The 20,430-nt window shown below is 47.7% G+C and overlaps 1 protein-coding gene and 2 non-coding genes across 15 annotated transcripts in view; 1 reads left to right on the top strand and 2 right to left on the bottom strand.

Annotated features, from left to right (window-relative positions):
* The window catches only part of TRRAP (transformation/transcription domain associated protein), a 136,081-nt gene extending 122,433 nt beyond the window's left edge, over positions 1–13,648 (bottom strand). For 10 of the 13 annotated variants that reach the window (XM_008018692.3, XM_008018689.3, XM_008018680.3 and 7 more), the window contains exons 1-4: positions 13,521–13,648; positions 10,896–11,056; positions 10,124–10,173; positions 1,276–1,386 (exon numbers count right to left, since the gene is read on the bottom strand). In XM_008018692.3, coding sequence (XP_008016883.1) covers positions 1,276–1,386; positions 10,124–10,173; positions 10,896–10,995 — 261 coding nt within the window. In that variant the 5' untranslated portion in view covers positions 10,996–11,056; positions 13,521–13,648. Of the gene's footprint in view, positions 1–1,275; positions 1,387–10,123; positions 10,174–10,895; positions 11,057–12,166; positions 12,970–13,077; positions 13,202–13,520 lie in introns of those variants that run through there. The other 3 variants (XM_008018679.3, XM_008018677.3, XM_008018678.3) reach the window with 3 other exon arrangements.
* On the top strand, positions 6,794–6,895 carry LOC119621410 (small nucleolar RNA U13). Its single transcript, XR_005237971.2, has one exon. It is a non-coding gene; the product is annotated as a small nucleolar RNA U13 (small nucleolar RNA).
* LOC140710633 (small nucleolar RNA ZL1) lies at positions 10,260–10,455 on the bottom strand. Its single transcript, XR_012091740.1, has one exon. It is a non-coding gene; the product is annotated as a small nucleolar RNA ZL1 (small nucleolar RNA).
* Positions 13,649–20,430: the final 6,782 nt, after the last annotated feature.

Genomic DNA, 20,430 nt, shown 5'->3' on the forward strand with positions numbered 1-20,430 from the left:
AGCTGTGCTAAGCTTCTGTGATTCTGTCTGTGGAGCTGACAACTAAAAGCTCAAATACATAAGCTCTTGCACTGGTATGATATAAAAACGCTTTATTTACTAAGAAGCTGGTGTTATGGGAATGTTTTTTAAAAGTTATTTTTAAGAACTACATGCTGAAATATTTATAGAAAAAGTGGTAGGCCGGGTGCAGTGGCTCACGCCTGTAATCTCAAGACTTTGGGAGGCCGAGGTGGGCGGATCACCTGAGGTCAGGAGTTCGAGACCAGCCTGGCCAACATAGTCTCCGCTAGAATACAAAAATTAGCCGGGCATGGTGGTGTGTGCCTGTAATCCCAGCTGCTTGGGAGGCTGAGGCAGGAGAATTGTTTGAACCTGGGAGGCTGAGGTTGCAGTGAGCTGAGTTCGTGCCACTGCACTCCAGCCTGGGTGACAGAGCGAGACTTTGTCTCCAAAAAAATATATATATATATGTATATACATATATACACACACATATACACACACACATATATGTCTGTGTGTGTGTGTGTATATATATATAATGGGACTATTTCTAAATGATCAAGGCTGGGAGGTACAAAGAGTGTGTTGGGGGTGTGTGGATAAAACAAAATTGACCATGAGCTATAAGAACTGACATTAGGCTAGGCGCAGTGGCTCACACCTGTAATACCAGAGTTTTGGGAGGCTGAGGAAGGAGGACCTATTGAGCTCAGGAGTTCAAGACCAGCCTGGGCAACAGAGCAAGACACCCATTCTCTACAGAAAATTTTTTAAAAATTAGCCAGGCATTGTGGCGCACACCAGTAGTCCCAGCTACTGGGCAGACTGAGGTGGGAGGATCACCTGAGCCCAGGAAGTCAAGGCTGCAGTGAGCTGTGATGGCACCACTGCACTCCAGCCTGGGTGTCAGAGTGAGACTTTGTCTTTAAAAAAAAAAAGAAATGACATTAATAAGATAATAAGATTGGAGTTGGGCAACAGGTATGGGAGGGGTCATTTCTTCTTCTGTATACATTTGCACTGGTCTGTAACAGTGTACACAAATACGGCATCAGTTGGCAAATGTGAATAACATAAATTGTAAGAGACGTCCCAGACAAAAATCAAACCAAGACATGTAACTGAGGAGGCAGCGGTCTTGAACAAAGTTAGCCATATGTGATAAAACCTCTTTCTTTTTAAGTGGAACCGTAAATTTTCTGAGTTAATTCGTAACCGGTCACAATCCCAAAGCACCCTTGTCTTCTCAGTGGTATTTTTTTACATTACCTGTGCTGGTTTCTCCTGAAGAAACTGAACTTCTCCATCTTGAAGAAATGTAAGGAATCGCGGGATGATATGTTCTAGGAATGTAGAATACTGAGGAGATGACGTGACATTCTAATTGTGCAAAAATAAAAGAAGACCCCATTCAGTTATGTGTACGTATCTTCATTTCAAATTCACTCAATATACTAACTGCCTGCAAAGGAATATAAAACATTTTAGCCAAAAGCAAATTGGTGCTATTGTATTATTTAGTAATAACATAATTTTAAATCAGGATGGTTGTATTTCTGAAATCCAATTCAGGAGAACTAAATGCTAACTTTTACTATTAAAATTAGAAATATCAATGCTTTGGGAAATGCTGAACCTGGAACCCATTCTAGCTTGGCTCTGCCACAATCTAAGTATGAAACCTCTACGAAGTTATTTAGCTTCTACATCTCAGTTTCTTGATCTGGAAAATGAAGAGACTGAGCAAACTAACATATTAGTTAGATGTATATTCACTATGTACTAATTAGATGTATACTAATTACATTATAATCTAATCTAATCCATTATTGATGCTAGTACTGATTTTAAAAGGAGAATAGGAAGGGCTGGGCACTGTAGCTCACGCTTGTAATCCCACCACTTTGGGAGGCCAAGGCAGGAGGATCGCTTGAGCCCAGAAGTTCAAGACCAGCCTGGGCAACACAGCAAGACTCTATCTCTACAAAAAAAATTTTTTTTAAAGCTGGGCATTGTGGCACATGCCTGTGCTGTGGTCTTAGCTACTCAGAGGGTTGAAGTAAAAGGATCACCTCAGACTGGGAGTTCAAGGCAGCAGTGAGCTGTGATGGTGCCACTGCACTCCAGCCTGGGCAACAGTGTGAGATCCCATCTCTATTTTAAAAAAAATGAAAAAAGGAGAATAGGAAATAAAACTATAACGTGAAGATACTAGGGCAGTTTCTGGATCTCACTTAGGAAGTAGAAACTTTGGACAGTTACCTAAACTCTCCGAGGATATTATTTCCCGACTTCCTTACAGGACTATTGTGAAGATTGCATGAGTTAATATATGCAAAGTTTATGGAGTTTCTAACACTGCCTACGGGCAATGCTCGTAAGTGTTGTGCTGCTATTTACAGAGCACTCGCGTCAGATACTGTGTTGTGTGCCTTTTAGCCTTTCTCATTTAGTCTGAGATGGGTATTATCTCTAAGATAGGTATTATCTCCATTTCACAGATAAGGGAAGAGAATCTAAGAGGTTAAGTTTTGAAAATGGGCACACTGGCTGGTCTGTAGTCCCAGCTACTCAGGAGGCTGAAGTGGGAGGATCACTGGAGCCCAGGAATTCCAGGCCAGCCTGGGCAAGGTAGCAAGACCTCATATCAAAAAAAAAAAAAAAAAAAAGGTAGTTTTGGAAGTGGATTCAAAGCAAGTATATATCTAACACCCAAATTCTTTTTCTTGTTTAATGCTTCACTTATTCACTCAACAAATATTTACTGAACTCCTATCATGTACTCAAAAGGGATAAAATAATGAACAGAACACATAATATTCATGCCATCAGAGACGGGGGAGGCAGCAGCAGAAGACAGGTATCAAACAAAAAGACTAAGGATACAGAACCATGAGGGGGGTTGTACCAGCAACTAAGGGAACATATAACTGTGAGACATCATTTACTAAATGTAACCAAGGGTGGAGGACACCTTCCTGAAGACGTGACACTTAACGCTAAAACTTGAAAGGCAAATAGGAGTTACCCATGAAAAGGCAGAAAAGAAGATTCTAAGAAAAGCATAGGCAAAGGCACAAAATCAAGAGAAAGCACGAGTGTAAAAGGCATAAACAGAGTTCAGCATCTTGGAGAAGGAAACAGAAAAGAAACGAGTTCAACTTCTAAGGTTTTTTTGAGACAGTCTCACTCTGTCGCCCAGGCTGGAGTACCGTGGTGTGAGCTTGGCTCGTAGCAATCTCTGATTCCAGGATCCAAGCAATTCTCCTGCCTCAGTCTCTCGAGTAGCTGGGACTATAGGCATGCGCCACCACACCCGGCTAACTGTTTTTTTTTTTTTTTTTAAGTGGAGATAGGGTTTTTACCATGTTGGTCAGGCTGGTCTCGAACTCCTGATCTCAGGTGATCCATCTGCCTTGTCCTCCCAAAGTGCTGGAATTACAGGCATGAGCTACCACACCTGGACTGGAGTTCAACTTTATTTATTTATTTATTTTTTTGAGACAGTCTCGCTCTGTCGCCCAGGCTGGAGTGCAGTGGCATGATCTCGGTTCACTGCAAGCTCCGCCTCCCTGGTTCGCGCCATTCTCCTGCCTTAGCCTCCCGAGTAGCTGGGACCACAGGCACCTGCCACCACACCCCACTAATTTTTTGTATTTTTGGTAGAGATGGGGTTTCACTGTGTTAGCCAGGATGGTCTCAATCTCCTGACCTCAGGTGATCTGCCCACCTCAGTCTCCCAAAGTGCTGGGATTACAGGCGTGAGCCACCGCGCCCGGCCTGGAGTTCAACTTTTACTATCAGGAGTCTGACAAGCTGGTGAGAACAGACACCTGGGCGGTTAAATGTGGGGCTAAAGAGAAAGATCTGGAGTTGTCTATTATATTACGCAATTTCAGAAGAGGGGTCTGTAAAGGAAGGACAGTGAAACAGTCAAAAATCAGAAAGCAAGGAAAGAAAACCACTGTAGGTTTTTTGTTTTGTTTTGTTTTGTTTTGAGATGGAGTTTCACTCTTTTTGCCAGGCTGGAGTGCAATGGCACCATCTCGGCTCACTGCAACCTCCGCCTCCCAGGTTCAAGTGATTCTCCTGCCTCAGCCTCCGGAGTAGCTGGGATTACAGAGCCCACCACCACGGCCAGCTAACACACCTAAGCACCTGTCTCCTGGGCCAACTTGGTGCAGATTTCTGGGGCCTCCTTCTGTATGGGAGGTGGCCCCAGGAGCTGTGCAGAAACCAAATAGCTTCTCTCCAAGCAGACAGTGAATGTGTCGGGCAGAAGAACTGTGTTTGGCACCTTTCGTCCCTAAAGGTTAAGACTTTTGATGAAACACCCACAATCAAGTATTCAAGAAAAAGAGGGAGAAGATTCATGCTGGAACACTGAACTAACTGCCAGGTTATCAAGAAGTCAAACATATTTGCATGTAAGTCCGTATTAACTAATGATTACACAGCTTTCAAATATCTGCATTTCAAATTTCTCCAATAAGGCTGGGCACAGTGACTCATGCCTATAATCCTAGCACTTTATTTAGGAGGACAAGGTGGGACTATCGCTTGGGCCCAGGAGTTCAAGACCAGCTGGGGCAACATAGCAAGACCATGTCTAAAAAAGAAAAGAATTTCTCCAGTTAAAACAATTCACTCAAGCTGAGCATGGTGGTGCCCGCCTGTAGTCCCTGCTACTCGGGAGCTGAAGCAGGAAGATCATCTGAGCCCAGGAGTTCAATGCTGTGGTATGCTAGGATGGCACCTGTGAATAGGTACTATACTCCATAGCAAGACCCTGTCTCTAAAAAACATTTTTATAATTAAAAAAAGATTCATTCAACAAGCTGCCTGGTTATTCTGCAAGTATCTCAACTCAGCCACCAGCTTTTTGATCCAGATAAATTGTTCATGTGATTCCTAACCTGAAGGTTTGTCTTGAAACATGGCCCATTTAATAATGAAGCTGTAAGACTCCTGAAATCACTGGGAGTTTTTAAAATTTCACTCACCTCATTTAAACATTTTTCTGGGGTGGTAGTAATTTAGAGAACTGCTTCTTTTTTTTCTTTTTTTTGAGACAGAGTCTCACTGTCGCCCAAGCCGGAGTGCAATGGCACCATCTCGGCTCACTGCAAGCTCCGCCTCCCAGGTTCACGCCATTCTCCTGCCTCAGCCTCCCGAGAAGCTGGGACTACAGGTGCCTGCCACTGCGCCTGGCTAATTTTTTGTATTTTGAGTAGAGATGGGGTTTCACCATATTAGCCAGGATGGTCTCGATCTCCCAACCTCGTGATCCACCCGCCTCGGCCTCCCAAAGTGCTGGGATTACAGCCGTGAGCCACCGCACCCCGCCAAGAACTGCTTCTTGATGGTCATTCTAGTATTTAATTCTCTGAAGAATTCAGTCATCTGAATTTCATTTAAGGTAAATGTTGATACACAGACTGCAAAAGTCATTACTTGGAAAAGCCCTAACTGTACTGCCTTGCAGATACAGAGATACATATATATGTAGATTATATATCTATATATGTAATATTACATATATGTAATATTTTGAAACAGTGTCTCGCTCTGTTGCCCAGGCTGAAGTGCAGTGGCATGATCTCCGCTCACTGCAACCTCTGCCTCCCAGGTTCAAGTGATTCTCTGCCTCAGCCTTCCGAGTAGCCGGGACTACAGGCCAGGCATGTGCCACCATGCTCGGCTAGATTTTTGTATTTGGAGTAGAGAGAGGGTTGTATCATGTGGGCCAGGTTGGTCTCGAACTCCTGGCCTCAAGTGATCCACCTGCCTCAGCCTCCCAAAGTGCTGGGATTACAGGCGTGAGCCACCACACGCAGACTTGCCCCACTAACTTCTAGTTGTTAATCAATGCATCTGAGACCAAAAGCCAGGAAGGAGGTAACCTGATAACTGCAAATCCTAAAATGGAGAAGAAAGTCTCAGAACCTCAAAAGGGTCAGATATTTACGGATATTTAATCCAGACAGCCGTGTGTCCATGCTCGGAGCCCTGACTCAAGGGCTTGTTCCTGCAGGTTCACAGACTGCCCATTTCGGCCTCTCCGACAAACCTGCCAGGACTATGGTTCTCTCAGATCAGTGCTTCCAACAAAATGCGGAATGCAGGCGTATCCTCTTCTGCCTCTCACCTTTTTATATATATATATGTATTTTTTAAAACAGCTTGTTTTAGCAGCTTGGGCAGAAGAGAAAGCTCTTTAGCTAGATCTCTAAATATCTCAAGGTTTTTTTCTAGCTCAGCTCAAGGCAACAAGTCCTTGAAAACGTCTATTAAAAAAAAGCTAAGATACTATCCATTAGTACAGATAGTAGGGTATTTGATTCAACTCCACCAGCATGTATTTAACGTTTATTAATACAAAAAAACCTTATGGAAGCTAGGGAACATTTTCTCTATTGTTCTTAGATTATTATCCTCACATTTTAAAAAAGAAATGTTGGCTGGGCGCAGTGGGTTACACCAATAATACCAGCACCTTGGGAAGCCAAAGCAGGAGGTTCGCTTGAGCCCAGAGTTCGACCAGACTGGGCAACACAGCGAGATCCTGTCTCTCTCTCAAAAAAAAAAAAAAAAAAGAAAAGAAAAGAAAAGAAAAAGAAAAATTAGCCAAGCATAGTGTCTCACACCTGTAGTCCCAGCTACTCAGGAGGACCACCTGAGCCCAGGAGTTCAAGGCTGCAGTGAGCTGTGACTGCACCACTGTACGGCAAGACCCTGTCTCTTAAAATTTGTTTTAATCAAATAAACAATGAAAATCGGAAACATGATCCTTTTGTAGTTTGTAAGCACGATGATTGGGGTTCATGCTTGTGTGTGAGATGGCCTCCCTTAAATCTTGTTATGATGTCAGCACATTACCCATCTGATGTGAAAAAATAAGTAACAAACGTGACTTTCTCATCTGTCTATGAGACTAACTGGTACCCAGGTGAACCAAAGAGTTGGGCAAAATACGAGATAACTTTTTTCAGATGTTGGATTAGGGGCAATACTGGAGCATGACTCCCAGGAGAAGGGAAATTCACATGCAGAGCCCCATGACCACCATGGTTCTCTGCCTAGGTACGATTTTCCAACTGGGGTTCAGCAAGCTGGGTCCAAGCAAGGGTCATGGCCTGCTGAGCTGAGGAGTAAAATCCTTAGTGTTCAGGAGAGCTAAAGTGGCTGGAATCTGCAGGGCATAGCACCAGAGAAAAGCAAACCACAGAGCAGGCCTCCAGTGAAGCCAGCTGAGGGCTGGACTGCACACACACAGGGTGACACTGCTTGAAGCTCACCACAGTGTACCTGCTTCAAGACTGAGAGATGCGGCCGGGCGTGGTGGCTCACGTTTGTAATCTTAGCACTTTGGGAGGCCGAGGTGGGCGGATTGCCTGAGGTCAGGAGTTCGTGACCAGCCTAGGCAACATGGTGAAACCCCATCTCTACTAAAAATACAAAAATTAGTGGGTCGTGGTGGTGCACACCTGTGGTCCCAGCTACTCCATAGGCTGAAGTGGGCCCAGGAAGTTGAGACTGCAGTGAGCTGTGACCACACCACTCTACTCCAGCCTGGGCGACAGAGGGAGACCCTATCTTAAAAAAAAAAAAAAAAATTGCAAGATGAATGAAGATACCATACATCTAGCAATGTTAGAGAATGCTGGATTTCAAGCCTAGCCGGAGTGCAAAGACCTACTTAACATCTTTTTTTTTTTTTGAGACGGAGTCTCGCTCTGTCGCCCAGGCTGGAGTGCAGTGGCGCAATCTCGGCTCACTGCAAGCTCTGCCTCCCAGGTTCACGCCATTCTCCTGCCTCAGCCTCCCGAGTAGCTGGGAATACAGGCGCCTGCTACCTTGCCCAGCTAGTTTTTTGTATTTTTCAGTAGAGATGGGGTTTCACCGTGTTAGCCAGGATGGTCTTGATCTCCTGACCTCGTGATCCGCCCGTCTTGGCCTCCCAAAGTGCTGGGATTACAGGCTTGAGCCACCGCGCCCGGCCAACTTAACATCTTAATAACATCCCAGACCTCACACATCCAGCTAGACCATGTCCTAGAATATGGCCTATTCTAGACCAACCCCAACAAAGCCTAAAATCAGCCTCTGATGAGATCCAAAGGCAGAATTTGAAGGTTGAATCCCACCAAGTTAGAGACCTGGGAAAGACCTTGGGCCATCCACAGATCCTCCCCAAGGCATAAAATCAATCCTATGCAAATTCAGTGGGATCAGCTGGTAACTGAACTGCCTACTACCACAAAACACTGACATTCTTCAGAGGGAGATAACGGGATCTAGAGTCCCTACGATGTCTCACATATAATGTCCACTGTACAGTAAAAAAATTACTAGACAGTTGGGAACAGTGGCTCACATCTGTAATTCCAGCACTTTGGGAGGCTGAGGCAGGAGTTTGAGACCAGACTGGGCAACATGGTGAAACCTCGTCTCTACAAAATATACAAAAATTAGCCAGGTATGGTAGTGCATGCCTGTAGTCCCAGCTACTCAAGAGGCTGAGGTGGGAGGTTCACCCAAGCCCAGGAGGTTGAGGTTGCTCTGAGCCGAAATGGTACCACTGCACTCCAGCCTGGGTGACGGTAAGACCTTGTCTCAAAATATATAAATATATAAATTACTAGATAAGGAAACAGGATAACGAGGCCCACAGCCAATAGCAATTGACCTTCATATAGCCCAAATGTTGGCTTTAATACATGAAGACTTTAAAACAGCCCTCATACAGTAAGTATGTTCAAAACATAAAAGAAGAATATGGTCTTAATAAATGAAGAAGGGGAATCTGCAGATAAATGAAATCTATAGAGAACCAAATGGAAATTCTAGAACTGAAAGCACAATAGCTAAAATTTTTAAAAATACAAAATGTAAACTGAAATTCTAAAAAAAACCCAGCAGGTTGGAGAAAACAAAAAAATTCTCAGAACATCAACAGAAATTATCCAATCTAAAGGACAAAAAGAAAAAAGACTGAAGAAAAATGAAAAGTGTCTGAGGGACACGCAGTACATATAAAATTGTAGGATATATGGTCCACAAGAGAGAAAGTTCTTTCTTGATCAAGGTCACAGATGTTCTAATTAGCAGAACCAGAAATGACATCCAGATCTCACTGCGTAAGAATATACCATCAAATTACCTGAACACAACAAATTTATAACATAAATCTGAGTGCATCTCGGCCAGGCACAGTGGCTCATGCCTGTAATCCCAGCACTTTGGGAGGCCAAGGCAGGTGGATCACCTGAGGTCAGGAGCTCAAGGCCAGCCTGGCCAACATGGTGAAACCCCGTCTCTACTAAAAATGCAAAAATCAGCCAGGCATGGTGGTGCACACCTGTAATCTCAACTACTTGGGAGGCTAAGGCAGGAGAATCACTTGAACCTGGGAGGCAGAGGTTGCAGTGAGCCACGATCACGTCACTGCACTCCAGCCTAGACGACAGAGTCAGACTCCACCTCAAAAGACAATAAACAAGCCAGGTGAGATGGCTCACACCTGTAATGCCAGCACCTTGAGAGGCTGAGGCAGGTAGATCACCTGTGGTCAGGAGTTCAAGGCCAGCCTGACCAACACGGCAAAACCCTGTCTCCACTAAAAACACCCGGGTGTGGTGGCAGGCGCTATAATCTCAGCTACTCTTGAGGCTGAGTCAGGAGAATCACTTGAACCTGGAAGGCAGAGGTTGCAGTGAGCCAAGATCACGCCACTGCACCCCAGCCTGGACGACAAGAGTGAAACTCCATCTCAAACAAAAACCAAAAAAGAAAGAAACTAAACACAAGAATAATCTGAGTACATCCCAACAGGCACGGTAGCCTATAAGAGCTATCATATTTTAAAATGAAAAAATGTTAAAACAACGAAAACAAAACTTACAACCCTCAACACGGTGTGGGGTTCGCTATCATTAGCGTGCAGATGGAAAACACTGTGTACAAAGTTTCAAAGGTCAGTTTCGAAATATAATAAATTACTTGAACAAAGACAAGGATCTTTGAGTTGCTAGTAAAAAGACGGACAAAGCAGGAACAGGAAAGTGCATGACAGTATTTACCTCAAAATGAAAAATACAAAATATAATGCTCATACCTCAAAATTTTCACTAACTTCTTGCATCATTTTCAACTTCGTTTCATCAGCTGTAAATGGCAATACAAGCATCAGGTAATTGAAATTATGTTAAGGAAAATATGTTAATGCAAAACTTGGATTTAGTAATTTAAGAGAAGCAATCAGATCTTATCAGTTTGACTGTCATGGCCTAATAGAAGGCACATAGCTAGTTCCCTACAACCAGTCGCACACATTTGTACTCTCAGACATACACATGCATGCACTGACAAGCATATACATACACACAAACATACACACATGTGCCTCATTGGGGCTCCAGCCAGTATTACTCATCACTTTGCTTCTCTACAAGGTAGAGAAAAGGAAAACGAGAATAAAAGTTAATGTTACAATTAATCTTAAAGTGCACAACGTTGGAGCTGAGATGGATGTGTCATATTTATGCATTTCTTTCTTTCTTTCTTTTTGAGAGAGAATCTCGCTCTGTCACCCAGGCTGGAGGGCAGTGGAGTGATCTCGGTTCACTGCAACCTCTGCCTCCTGGGTTCAAGCGATTCTCCTGCCTCAGCCTCCCGAGTAGCTGGGACTACAGGCGTAAGCCACCACGCCCGGCTCATTTTTGTACTTTAGTAGAGACAGGTTTCACCACGTTGGCCAGGCTAGTCTCAAACTCCTGACATCAGGTGATCCACCCGCCTCGGTCTCCCAAAGTGTTGGGATTACAGACGTAAGCCACCACGTCCGGCCTTGTTTATGTATTTTTTAATGACAAAAAGGATCAACTCACGTGTATTCACATCTGTGAGAGCTGCCACGAACTGAAGGTACTTTTTCATCAAAGTGGTCTGGTCAACCACCGTGGCCCCCTGTGTTGCAACAAATGCCATTTTTCTTTTGGGCTGGTTTGCTTTTCAAGAGAAAAGTATCAGGTCCATGAGTTCAACCAGCCTATGAAAAGAAGCATACAGTTAGTCAACTTACGGAGGGCACAGGATCACAATCTCTGTGAAAATCTTACCTAAATGCCTATATAATCGATATGCTTTTATCTTAATCCAGAATCTAACACTATTCCTTCTGGTTTTTTGAATATGAAGTTTACCCATTTTGTCTATTAATTTTGAAACATGATTTTTCTACGCAGATACTTTTCTTTCCTATGGTATTTCCTCTTTCCCTGAGTCAGTGGTTGGCAAACATTTTCTGTAAAGAGCCATATAGTAGATATTTTAATCTTTGTGGCCACACAGTCTGTCACAACTACTCAGCTCTGCTATAACCAGAAAGCAGTCACAGACAGACAACATGTAAATAAATGAGTGAGGCTGTGTTCCAATAAAACTTTATTTATGGACGCTGAAATCTGAATTTCATATAACTCTCATTTACCATGAAGTATCCTTCCTCTTTTCCCCAGCCATTTAAAAATATGAAACCATTCTTAGTTCATGGGCGGTATAAAACAAGGCAGCCGGCCAGGCGCGGTGGCTCACGCCTAGAATCCCAGCACTTCGGGAGGCCAAGGCAGGGAGATCATGAGGTCAGGAGTTCCAGACTAGCCTGGGCAACATGATGAAACCCCATCTCTACTAAAAATACAAAAATTAGTCAGGCATGGTAGCGGGCACCTGTAATCCCAGCTACTCGGGACGCTTGAGGCAGGAGAATCACTTGAACCCGGGAGGTGGAGATTGCAGTGAGCCAAGATTGTGCCACTGCACTCCAGCCTCCAGCCTGGGCAATAAAGCAAGATGAGTCTGGGGGGAGGGGGGGAACCAAGCAGCAGGCTGGATCGGGGCAACCTTGGTTGTACGTGTGACTGGTTCCCAAACTTCAGCCAGCATCAAAATCCCCAAGTGCCAAAGGTGGGCTCCCAAGCAGCACCCCTCCAGACTGTGGTTATGTGAGAGGCACGGGAAACTATGAATTCTGTTTGTAGCTGGCAGACAGTAGGTACTCAACGGCTGCTCCCAGCTGACACACAGATGGAGACTTGGTTTCTATTTTAACAGGTGTCACAAAGTATCCCGAGAAGCTGGTGAAATAAGGTGCTTTTACCCCTCCTCCTTGCATAATCCCGCTCTGCACTAAGAGGCAGTTTCACGGCTTCGTTTTCTTTCAACAGACACACCACGACCTCCTCTGCAGGCCTACCGGATACACTGCTTTGCAGCGGACACAGGTGACACTAGAGAGCTCCTTCCGGCCACTCTCTCCTAAACACCAAAAACGCTTCTTCCATGCACAGAGCATGCCCACAGGTGTCCCACAACACGCCCACCAGAAGCCCCAGCCTTCTGGCTCCAGGTAGGAAAAGCCAGGAAGGAAACCAAGACGGGGGAGTGCGTCATGCCCTCCTAGGGCACCTGGCAATTGCCTGTTTCAGGTGACACCCCCGTCCCAAGACAGAAGACCCCACACCTCCTTCCTCATCTCCATCGGGCCAAGACATGGGGGTCTCGGGCCTCTCCATGCCCATCCCCAACCCAGGGTACCCAAGACTCGGGGATCACGGCCTCTCCCTGCCCATCCCCATCCCAGGGGACCCAAGACTCGGGGATCACGGCCTCTCCCTGCCCATCAGCAACCCAGGGTACTCAAGACTCGGGGATCACGGCCTCTTCCTGCCCATCCCCATCCCAGGGGACCCAAGACTCGGGGTCATGGCCTTTCCCTGCCTAAGAACCTCCCTAGTCCTGTCAAAACTTCCCCCTTCCCACGGAAGTCGACAACTCTTCCATTTCCCGGGTGCCGCGGAGCCTGGGGGCCTTGGCCGGGGGGAAACGCCCCCATTCCGCGTGTCTGAGGGAAAGCAACTTCACCACCCCGAACGCCGAAGGCCCAGGCCGGGCTGGCGCCGCGCCCGCTCCCACTCCCGGGGACAAAACGGCCCTGCCGCCCCCAGACCCCGGCGAGCCCTGCCTGAGGCGGCGCCGCCGGGCCAGAGGGGGCGCTGTGGTCGCCGCTACCTTCTCTCCCCTCTCCGGGCCTAACGAGCCCAGTGCCTGCGTAGAGGCCCGGAGGTGCCAGGTTGGCCGGGGGGCGCCTCCGGAGGGACAGGACCCCAATGTCCCACCCGATCTCTCAGCTCGCAAACGGCCCTCCGGTTCCCTCCTTTTGTCGCCGTCCCTGGCGCTCCGCGACCGCGTCCCAGGCCGAGCTACGGCGAGCGACGAGCGCCAATTCCCGCGCCCGCGAGCTCTGCGCCTCCCACAGCTTCCTCTCAGCTCGGCCGCAAACGCCGTCGGCCCAGCAGCCCCGGGTGGGCTCTGGCTGGCGCCTAGAGGATCCCGGGGCGCTCGGAGCCCCCCGCTCCATCCCTCCGCGGAGCCGCCGCGCCGCAGAGGCCTCCCCACGCCTAGGGGCCGCGCGCACCTCCCGGGGCCGTTCGGACGCCCCCCGGCCAACTTACCCCTACCTCGGCGGCCCGGCTCCCGCAGGCCCGGCCCGCGACCCCTGCGACCCCCAGCCGAGCCCTCGTCCCAGCCGCTCGGCCGCGCGCAGTCCCGCCCCCGCTTAAAGCGGCCGCGCCCGCCGACCGAGCGCCAGGCCCCGGCGCGCCGCCCCCAAGTGGGTGCGGCCTGGGCGGGCGCGGGCACGGGGAGGGGCGTCCGCCGTCCGGGTGGGCCCCAGCCCTTTAAACCTCCGCCAGGCGTGATGGGGCCGGGCCGGCGCCCAGGTTCTAAGGGTTCCTTTTTCCCTAAGTCTCCTCCCAAGAGCCAGGCCGCGGGGAATGCTCGGGGATCCTGGGGGCGGTGGGCACCCGGCGGGGGGTGGGGGCTTCCCCAGTTGGCAGCGATGGGGCCCAGGTATTGTCCACCACTGGACTGAAGGTGGCAGGCAGGGTAGGGTTTGCCACCTTCACTCCTCGCTCCTGGCCCCCCGCTGCCCTCCTGGGGTTCTTGGCCCGCAGAAGGGAGAGGAAGCCAGGAGGGTCTTTGGGAAAGTGAAGGCTGGAGATGGACCGAGACCCTGTTAGTGAAAGTCAGTCCAGGTGGGCTTCCTGGAAGTGGCCGCCCAGGTGCAGAAAGGCCCCATTGGTTCTGCAGCTGCTTTACCTCCGAGGCTGGATCCACCTGGCAGGCAGATCTACCTCCATCAAAACTGGATGGAGAGAGGCCTAAGCCAGGCCAGAGCAATGAAAGGATAGAGTGGGGATGTAGCCAGGGGAGGTGGCATGGGCCAGACCAAAAGGTGTCTCGAAGGTTAAGGTACGGTCAGGCACCATGGTTACCATGCGGAAGCATGACGTGAACTTGGCCACCTCCAGGCCCTGGTTCCACCTCCTACACCTTCCTTCACCTACCCTCCACCCTCACCCCATTTACCACTACCCCACCAAGATCATTATGTCCCCTTCCCAGACAGATACATTGCACACCCTGCAATAAATAAATGCCGCAATGCCCATGGGTACCCTGGAGGGGAGGTGCTCTTTTCTGAAACAAGCTCCTTGCTTGTTTAATGTTGCCACTTGAGAACAAGGCCACAGGTGAAATGTTGGGATTGTGAATGGATGTTTTTAGCACCAGTTAATTCTGCCCCAGGAGAAGCGAAATGGCTCAGAATAGCCCTTCCATCACGGAAGAGGTTGCCTGTTTGCAAGCAAAATCTGCTATTGTCTTACCTCCACTGCCCCCCCAAAAAGTGGGAGGTCCAGGCCGGCTGTGGTGGCTCATGCCTGTAATCCCAGCATTTCAGGAGGCCAACGTGGGAGGACCTTGAGTTCAGAAGTTCATGACCAGCCTGGGCAACAGCCAGACCTTGTCTTTGCAAAAAATACAAAAATTAGTCTGGCTTAGTGGCAGGCACTTGTGGTCCCAGCTACTGGGGAGGCTGAGGTGGGAGCAAGACTTTGTCTCAGAAAATAAAAATAAAAAAATAATACGTAGGAGGTCCAAAGTTGAAGACTGAAATATTTGAGGGCTGAAATTAGTGTGCTAAATGATTGTTTAATATTGTTTTTTGAGGGTAGTTAGGAAAACAGCTGTAGACACTTTTTAAAAATAAGTTTTGGCTCAATTGCATATGATAAAGAACTACAGTTAAGCCTGGTCCTAACATTGGCAAAATCCCTGCGCTTTCAGGTGGCCTAAGCTTCTATCAAAGTAGTCATCACACTTTTATGATTTTTGCCTGTTTTCTCATCTGTCTCCTGAATTAGAGGTGAGGGACGGTGTCAACTTCCTCCCGATCAGGTAAATTAGATCACATTCACTCCTCTGCTTAAAATCCTTCAGGATTTTTGGAGATTTTTTTCGGAATCCCAGCTATTCAGGAGGCTGAGGTGGGAGGATTGCTTCAGGCCAGGAATTCGAGACCCACTTGGGCAACATAGCGAGACCCCATCTCTAAAAAATATTTTAAAAATTAGCAGGGCATGGTGGTATGCACCTGAAGTCCCAGCTACTCGGGAGGCTAAGGCAGGAGGATGGCTTAAGCCCAGGAGTTGAAGTCTGCAGTGAGCTGTGATCACGCCACTGCACTCCAAATTAGGCGACAGAGAGAGGCCCTGTCTCTAGAAAACGAAGGAATAGGCCGGGCGTGGTGGCTCACACCTGTAATTCCAGCACTTTGGGAGGCTGAGGCGGCTGGATCACTTGAGGCCAGGAGTTTGAGACCAGCCTGGCCAACAAGGTGAAACGCCATCTATCCTAAAAATACAAAAATTAGCCAGGCGTGGTGGTGAATGCCTGTAATCCCAGCTATTTGGGAGACTGAGGCAGGAGAATTGCTTGAACCCAGGAGACAGAGGTTGCAGTGAGCCAAGATGGCACCACTGCACTCCAGCCTCGGTGACAGAGCAAGACACCTTCTCAAAAAAAAAAAAAAAAAAAAAAAGGATATCCCTGAACTCATTTTGACCCCTCCAAGCTACTCCAGGATTTAGCCCCAAATGCATCTCCCAGGAGCTGATTCCAAGTCATTGTTACCTGCCCGGCACCCCCCGACCTCCCATGGTTAATTGCCAATGCAGGACAATGAGGATGTGTGGTAAGGATATGGACCCCAGGGCTACTGCCCTCGAATGACCAAAGAAGATTCGATTACACCACCTTGCTAGGGCCAACAGACCAACTAACACTAACTTTCATCAACAAGAATTGACATCAAAGAAGTGTACACTTTCCATTACCCAGAAAAATTCAATGAACCAAAACAGGCCACCATCCCTCCCCCACCACCCCCTCCCAGAGCCAGATGAATGAGGTCTGACTGTTCACAACATCTGATCTGTCCCCAGGTCCCAGACCCTTACCCGTGGCTGCCGTTCTAGATGTTTGGCTCCAGGCATCCCCTGTTAAGGCTGCCCTCAGTGTCTGTTCTGAGCAGTGCTCACCTGGCCAGGGGAGAGAATGTCCCCTCTCTGCTGCTGTGACCATATGAGATGGTGTCTGCAAAAGCAGTCCAAGGTCAGTACGGAGGAGGCACGGACAAACGGCTTCCAACACTGAGTCATGTTCGAGGCTTTGGGGGAGTTATCAAAGGGAGGCCTCATCTTATTCTTTCAGCCATTCCACAAGCATCTACTTTGCACCCAACTACATGCTAAGTAGCAGGGATGAAGACACATGGCATAGGCGAGGATGCTTGGAGGAGGGTCAGAGTCACCCTGGTAAGAGGTACCTGTGGCCCCTATAGGCTAGGCTGGGAGAATTTGTGGGGGAAAAAAAAATGACTCTTGAGGCTGGGCACAGTGGCTCATGCCTGTAATCCCAATACTTTGGGAGGCTGAGGCAGGAGGATCACTTGAGACTAGGAGCTCAAGACCGGCCTGGGCAGCATAGTGAGACCCCCATCTCTACCAAAAATCTAAAGAATTAGCTGGGCATGGTGGTGCATGCCTGTAATCCCAGCTACTTGGGAGGCTGAGGTGGGAGGATCACTTGATCCCAAGAGTTAGAGGGTGCAGTGACCTACAAGTCACAATTTTGCCACTGCACTCCAGACTGTGCAATAGGGAGAGAACCTGTCTCAAAAAAAAAAAAAAAAAAAAAAGGATGACCAAGAAGACTCTTCGGATGATCAGACGTATTTACACCATTTGTACCCAGACAACTGAGTGTTGTGCTTTCCACTTCAGTAACCACTAGCCCCATGTGCAGTGTGGCCCGTCTGAATGGAGATGAAATCACAGTGTAAAATGCACATGAGATGGTGAATGCTTACAAAAAAAAAAAAAAAAAAAAAGGCTAGAGTGCAGTGGCGTGATCTTGGCTCACTGCAACCTCTGCCCCTCAGTTGAAGAGATTCCCGTGCCTCAGCCTCCAGAGTAGCTGGGATTACAGCACCTGCCACCACGCCTGGCTAGGTTTTATATTTTCAGTAGAGATGGGGTTTCGCCATGTTGACCAGGCTGGTCTCGAACTCCTGGCCTCAAGAGATTTCCCCCACCCTCGGCCTCCCACAGTGTTGAGATTATAGATGTGAGCCACTGCTCCCAGTTTATTGATCATTTTTACATTGATTATATGTTGAAATGATATTTTGAGTATGTGGAGTTTTGTAACAGCAGTAAAACTGATTTCACTTATTTCTTTTTTGAACTGTGACTACTCAAAAATTTAAAATTACATACATGGCTCCAATTCTGTTTCTCCAATTAACAACATTAATCTAGGAAAGCCAAGTTGCACTCAGTGGTGTACACCTGTAATCCTTGCTACTCTGGAGGCTGAAGTGGGAGGATCACTTGTGGTCAGGAGTCTGAGACTAACCCGGGCAATGTAAAGAGACCCCTCTCTGAAAGAAAATGAAAGAAAAAAGAAAAGAAAAGCCAGCTTTCTGGACTGGGCACGGTGGCTCGCACCTGTAATCCCAGCACTTTGGGAGGCAGAGGCGGGTGGATCACTTGAGGCCAGGAGTTTGAGACCAGCCTGGCCAACATGGTGAAACCCCGTCTCTACTAAGAAATACAAAAATTAGCTGGGCATGGTGGTGTGCACTTGTAATCCCAGCTACTCAGGAGGCTGAGGCAGGAGAGTCACTTGAATTCAGGAGGCGGAGGTTGCAGTGAGCCAAGATCATGCCACTGCACTCCAGCCTGGGCAACAGAGCTAGACTCCATCTCAAAAAATAAAAGAAAAAGAAAAAACTCAAAAGGAAACCTAGCCTTCTGAGAGGATTTGCTGCCCCTCCCTTATCAGATACTCCCTGGAAGAGTGAAGCTTCCCAGCCTGTTATGGGATGGAGCAGAGATGGGTACTGTGAGGGTGGTGGTGGTGGTGATGGGGTAAGGGTAATGCCTATGGAAAATCCTGGCTGGGCGTAGTGGCTCGTGCCTGCAATCCCAGCACTTTGAGAGGCAGAGGTGGGTGGATCACCTGAGGTCTGGAGTTCGAGACCAGCTTGGCCAATATGGCGAAACCCTATCTCTACTAAAAAAAAAAAAAAAAAATTAGGCGTGGTGGCGGGTGTGTGTAATCCCGACTACTTGGGAGTCTGAGGCAGAAGAATTGCTTGAACCTAGGAGCCAGAGGTTGCAGAGAGCCAAGATCGCACCACTGCGCTCTAGCCTGGGTGACAGAGCAAGACTCCGTCTAAAAAAAAAGAAAAAGAAAAAAAGAAAAGAAAATCCTGAGTGGGAAACAGGAATTAGCCAAAGGGTGGCATCAGCATCAATTTCAGGGTGGCCTTGAAGGTGGCTTCCATAACATAGATAACACTGTGGCTGCTGTAAAATTCTTACTCAGTGAAATAAAGTTACACATTTTAGAAACAGTACATCTCATTCTATTCGGTACATTTTAAAACGCAGGAGCAACCTGACCTTCCAATTATGTTAAACAGTCTTAAAGATTTGCAGCTTTGCAACCCTGACTATGTTCTTCTCAAGCGCTTCAAACTCCTGCTGAACAAGCCAATTTCTCCGAAGTCCTTCAGCAATTCCTATTTGACACCCAACACTGATTGAACCCTTTCCTATGTCCTAAGCTCTGTTCTGCATGTTAATTCCTTTTATCTTTACAATAGTCTCATTGTGTTGGGACTATTATAATGCCCATTTTAAAGAAAAAGGGGGCCTGACATGGTGGCTCATGCCTTTAGTCCCAGCTACTCCGGAGGCTGAAGCAGAAGGATCGCTTGAGCTCACGAGTTTGAGACCAGTCTGAGCAACCTAGCAAGATCCCATCTCTGTAAAAAATAATTTTTAAAAAATTAGCAAAGAGGAAAGTGACTTCTCCAGGGTCCTGTAACTCTCAGGGAGAACCCAAATTCTCCTTGTTCCTAGGTCTGGTATTTATCACCACCGTGGCAGTTGATGCCACTAGGGGGTGACATCTGTCTAGCACCTTTTTTTTTTTTTTTTTTTTGAGAAGGAGTCTCGTTCTGTCACCCAGGCTGGAGTGCAGTGGTGCAATCTCGGCTCACTGCAAGCTCCGCCTCCCGTGTTCACGCCATTCTCCTGCCTCAGCCTCCCGAGTAGCTGGGACTACAGGCGCCTGCCACCACACCCGGCTAATTTTTTGTTTTTTTGTTTTTTAGTAGAGACAGGGTTTCACCATGTTAGCCAGGATGGTCTCGATCTCCTGACCTCGTGATCTGCCCACCTTGGCCTCCCAAAGTGCTGGGATTACAGGCATGAGCCACCACACCCAACCCTCCCCCCTTCCTTTTTTTTTTTTTTGAGATGGAGTCTTGCTCTGTCATCCAGGCTGGAGTGTAGTGGCACAATCTTGGCTCACTGCAAACTCCACCTCCCAGGTTCAATCGATTCTCCTTCCTCAGCCTTCCAAGTAGCTGGGATTACAGGTGCCTGCCACCGTGTCTGGCTAATTTTTGTATTTTTAGTAGAGATGGGGTTTCACCATCTTGGTCAGGCTGGTCTCAACTCCTGACCTCATGATCCACCCGCCTCGGCCTCCCAAAGTGCTGGGATTATAGGTGTGAGTCACTGTGCCCGGCCCTGTCTAGCCCTTTTAACTTTTCACTTAAATCTATTCTCCCTCCATTCCCTGAACATGGCAGTGGGGCTGGTGGGGCTCATTCTTAGGGAAACTCACAGCTATCCCAGAGCCAGGGGCCCTTTAGACAAGTAGTCCCCAACCTTTTTGGCACCAAAGACAATGTTTCCACGAATGAGGGGTTGGAGGGATGATTTCGGGGCGATTCAAGTGCATTACTTTTATTGTATACTTTATTTCTATTATGATTACATACTCACCGTCATGTAAAATCAGTGGGAGCCTGAGCTTGTTTTCCTGCAACTAGACGGTCCCGTCTGGGGATGATGGGAGACAGTGACAGATCATCAGGTATTAGATTATCATAAGGAGCACACAACCTTGATCCCTCACTTGAGCATTTCACAGTAGGGTTTG

Source organism: Chlorocebus sabaeus, chromosome 28 (genome assembly GCF_047675955.1).
Source record: "Chlorocebus sabaeus isolate Y175 chromosome 28, mChlSab1.0.hap1, whole genome shotgun sequence".
In the NCBI taxonomy this organism is placed as follows: Eukaryota; Metazoa; Chordata; class Mammalia; order Primates; family Cercopithecidae; genus Chlorocebus; species Chlorocebus sabaeus.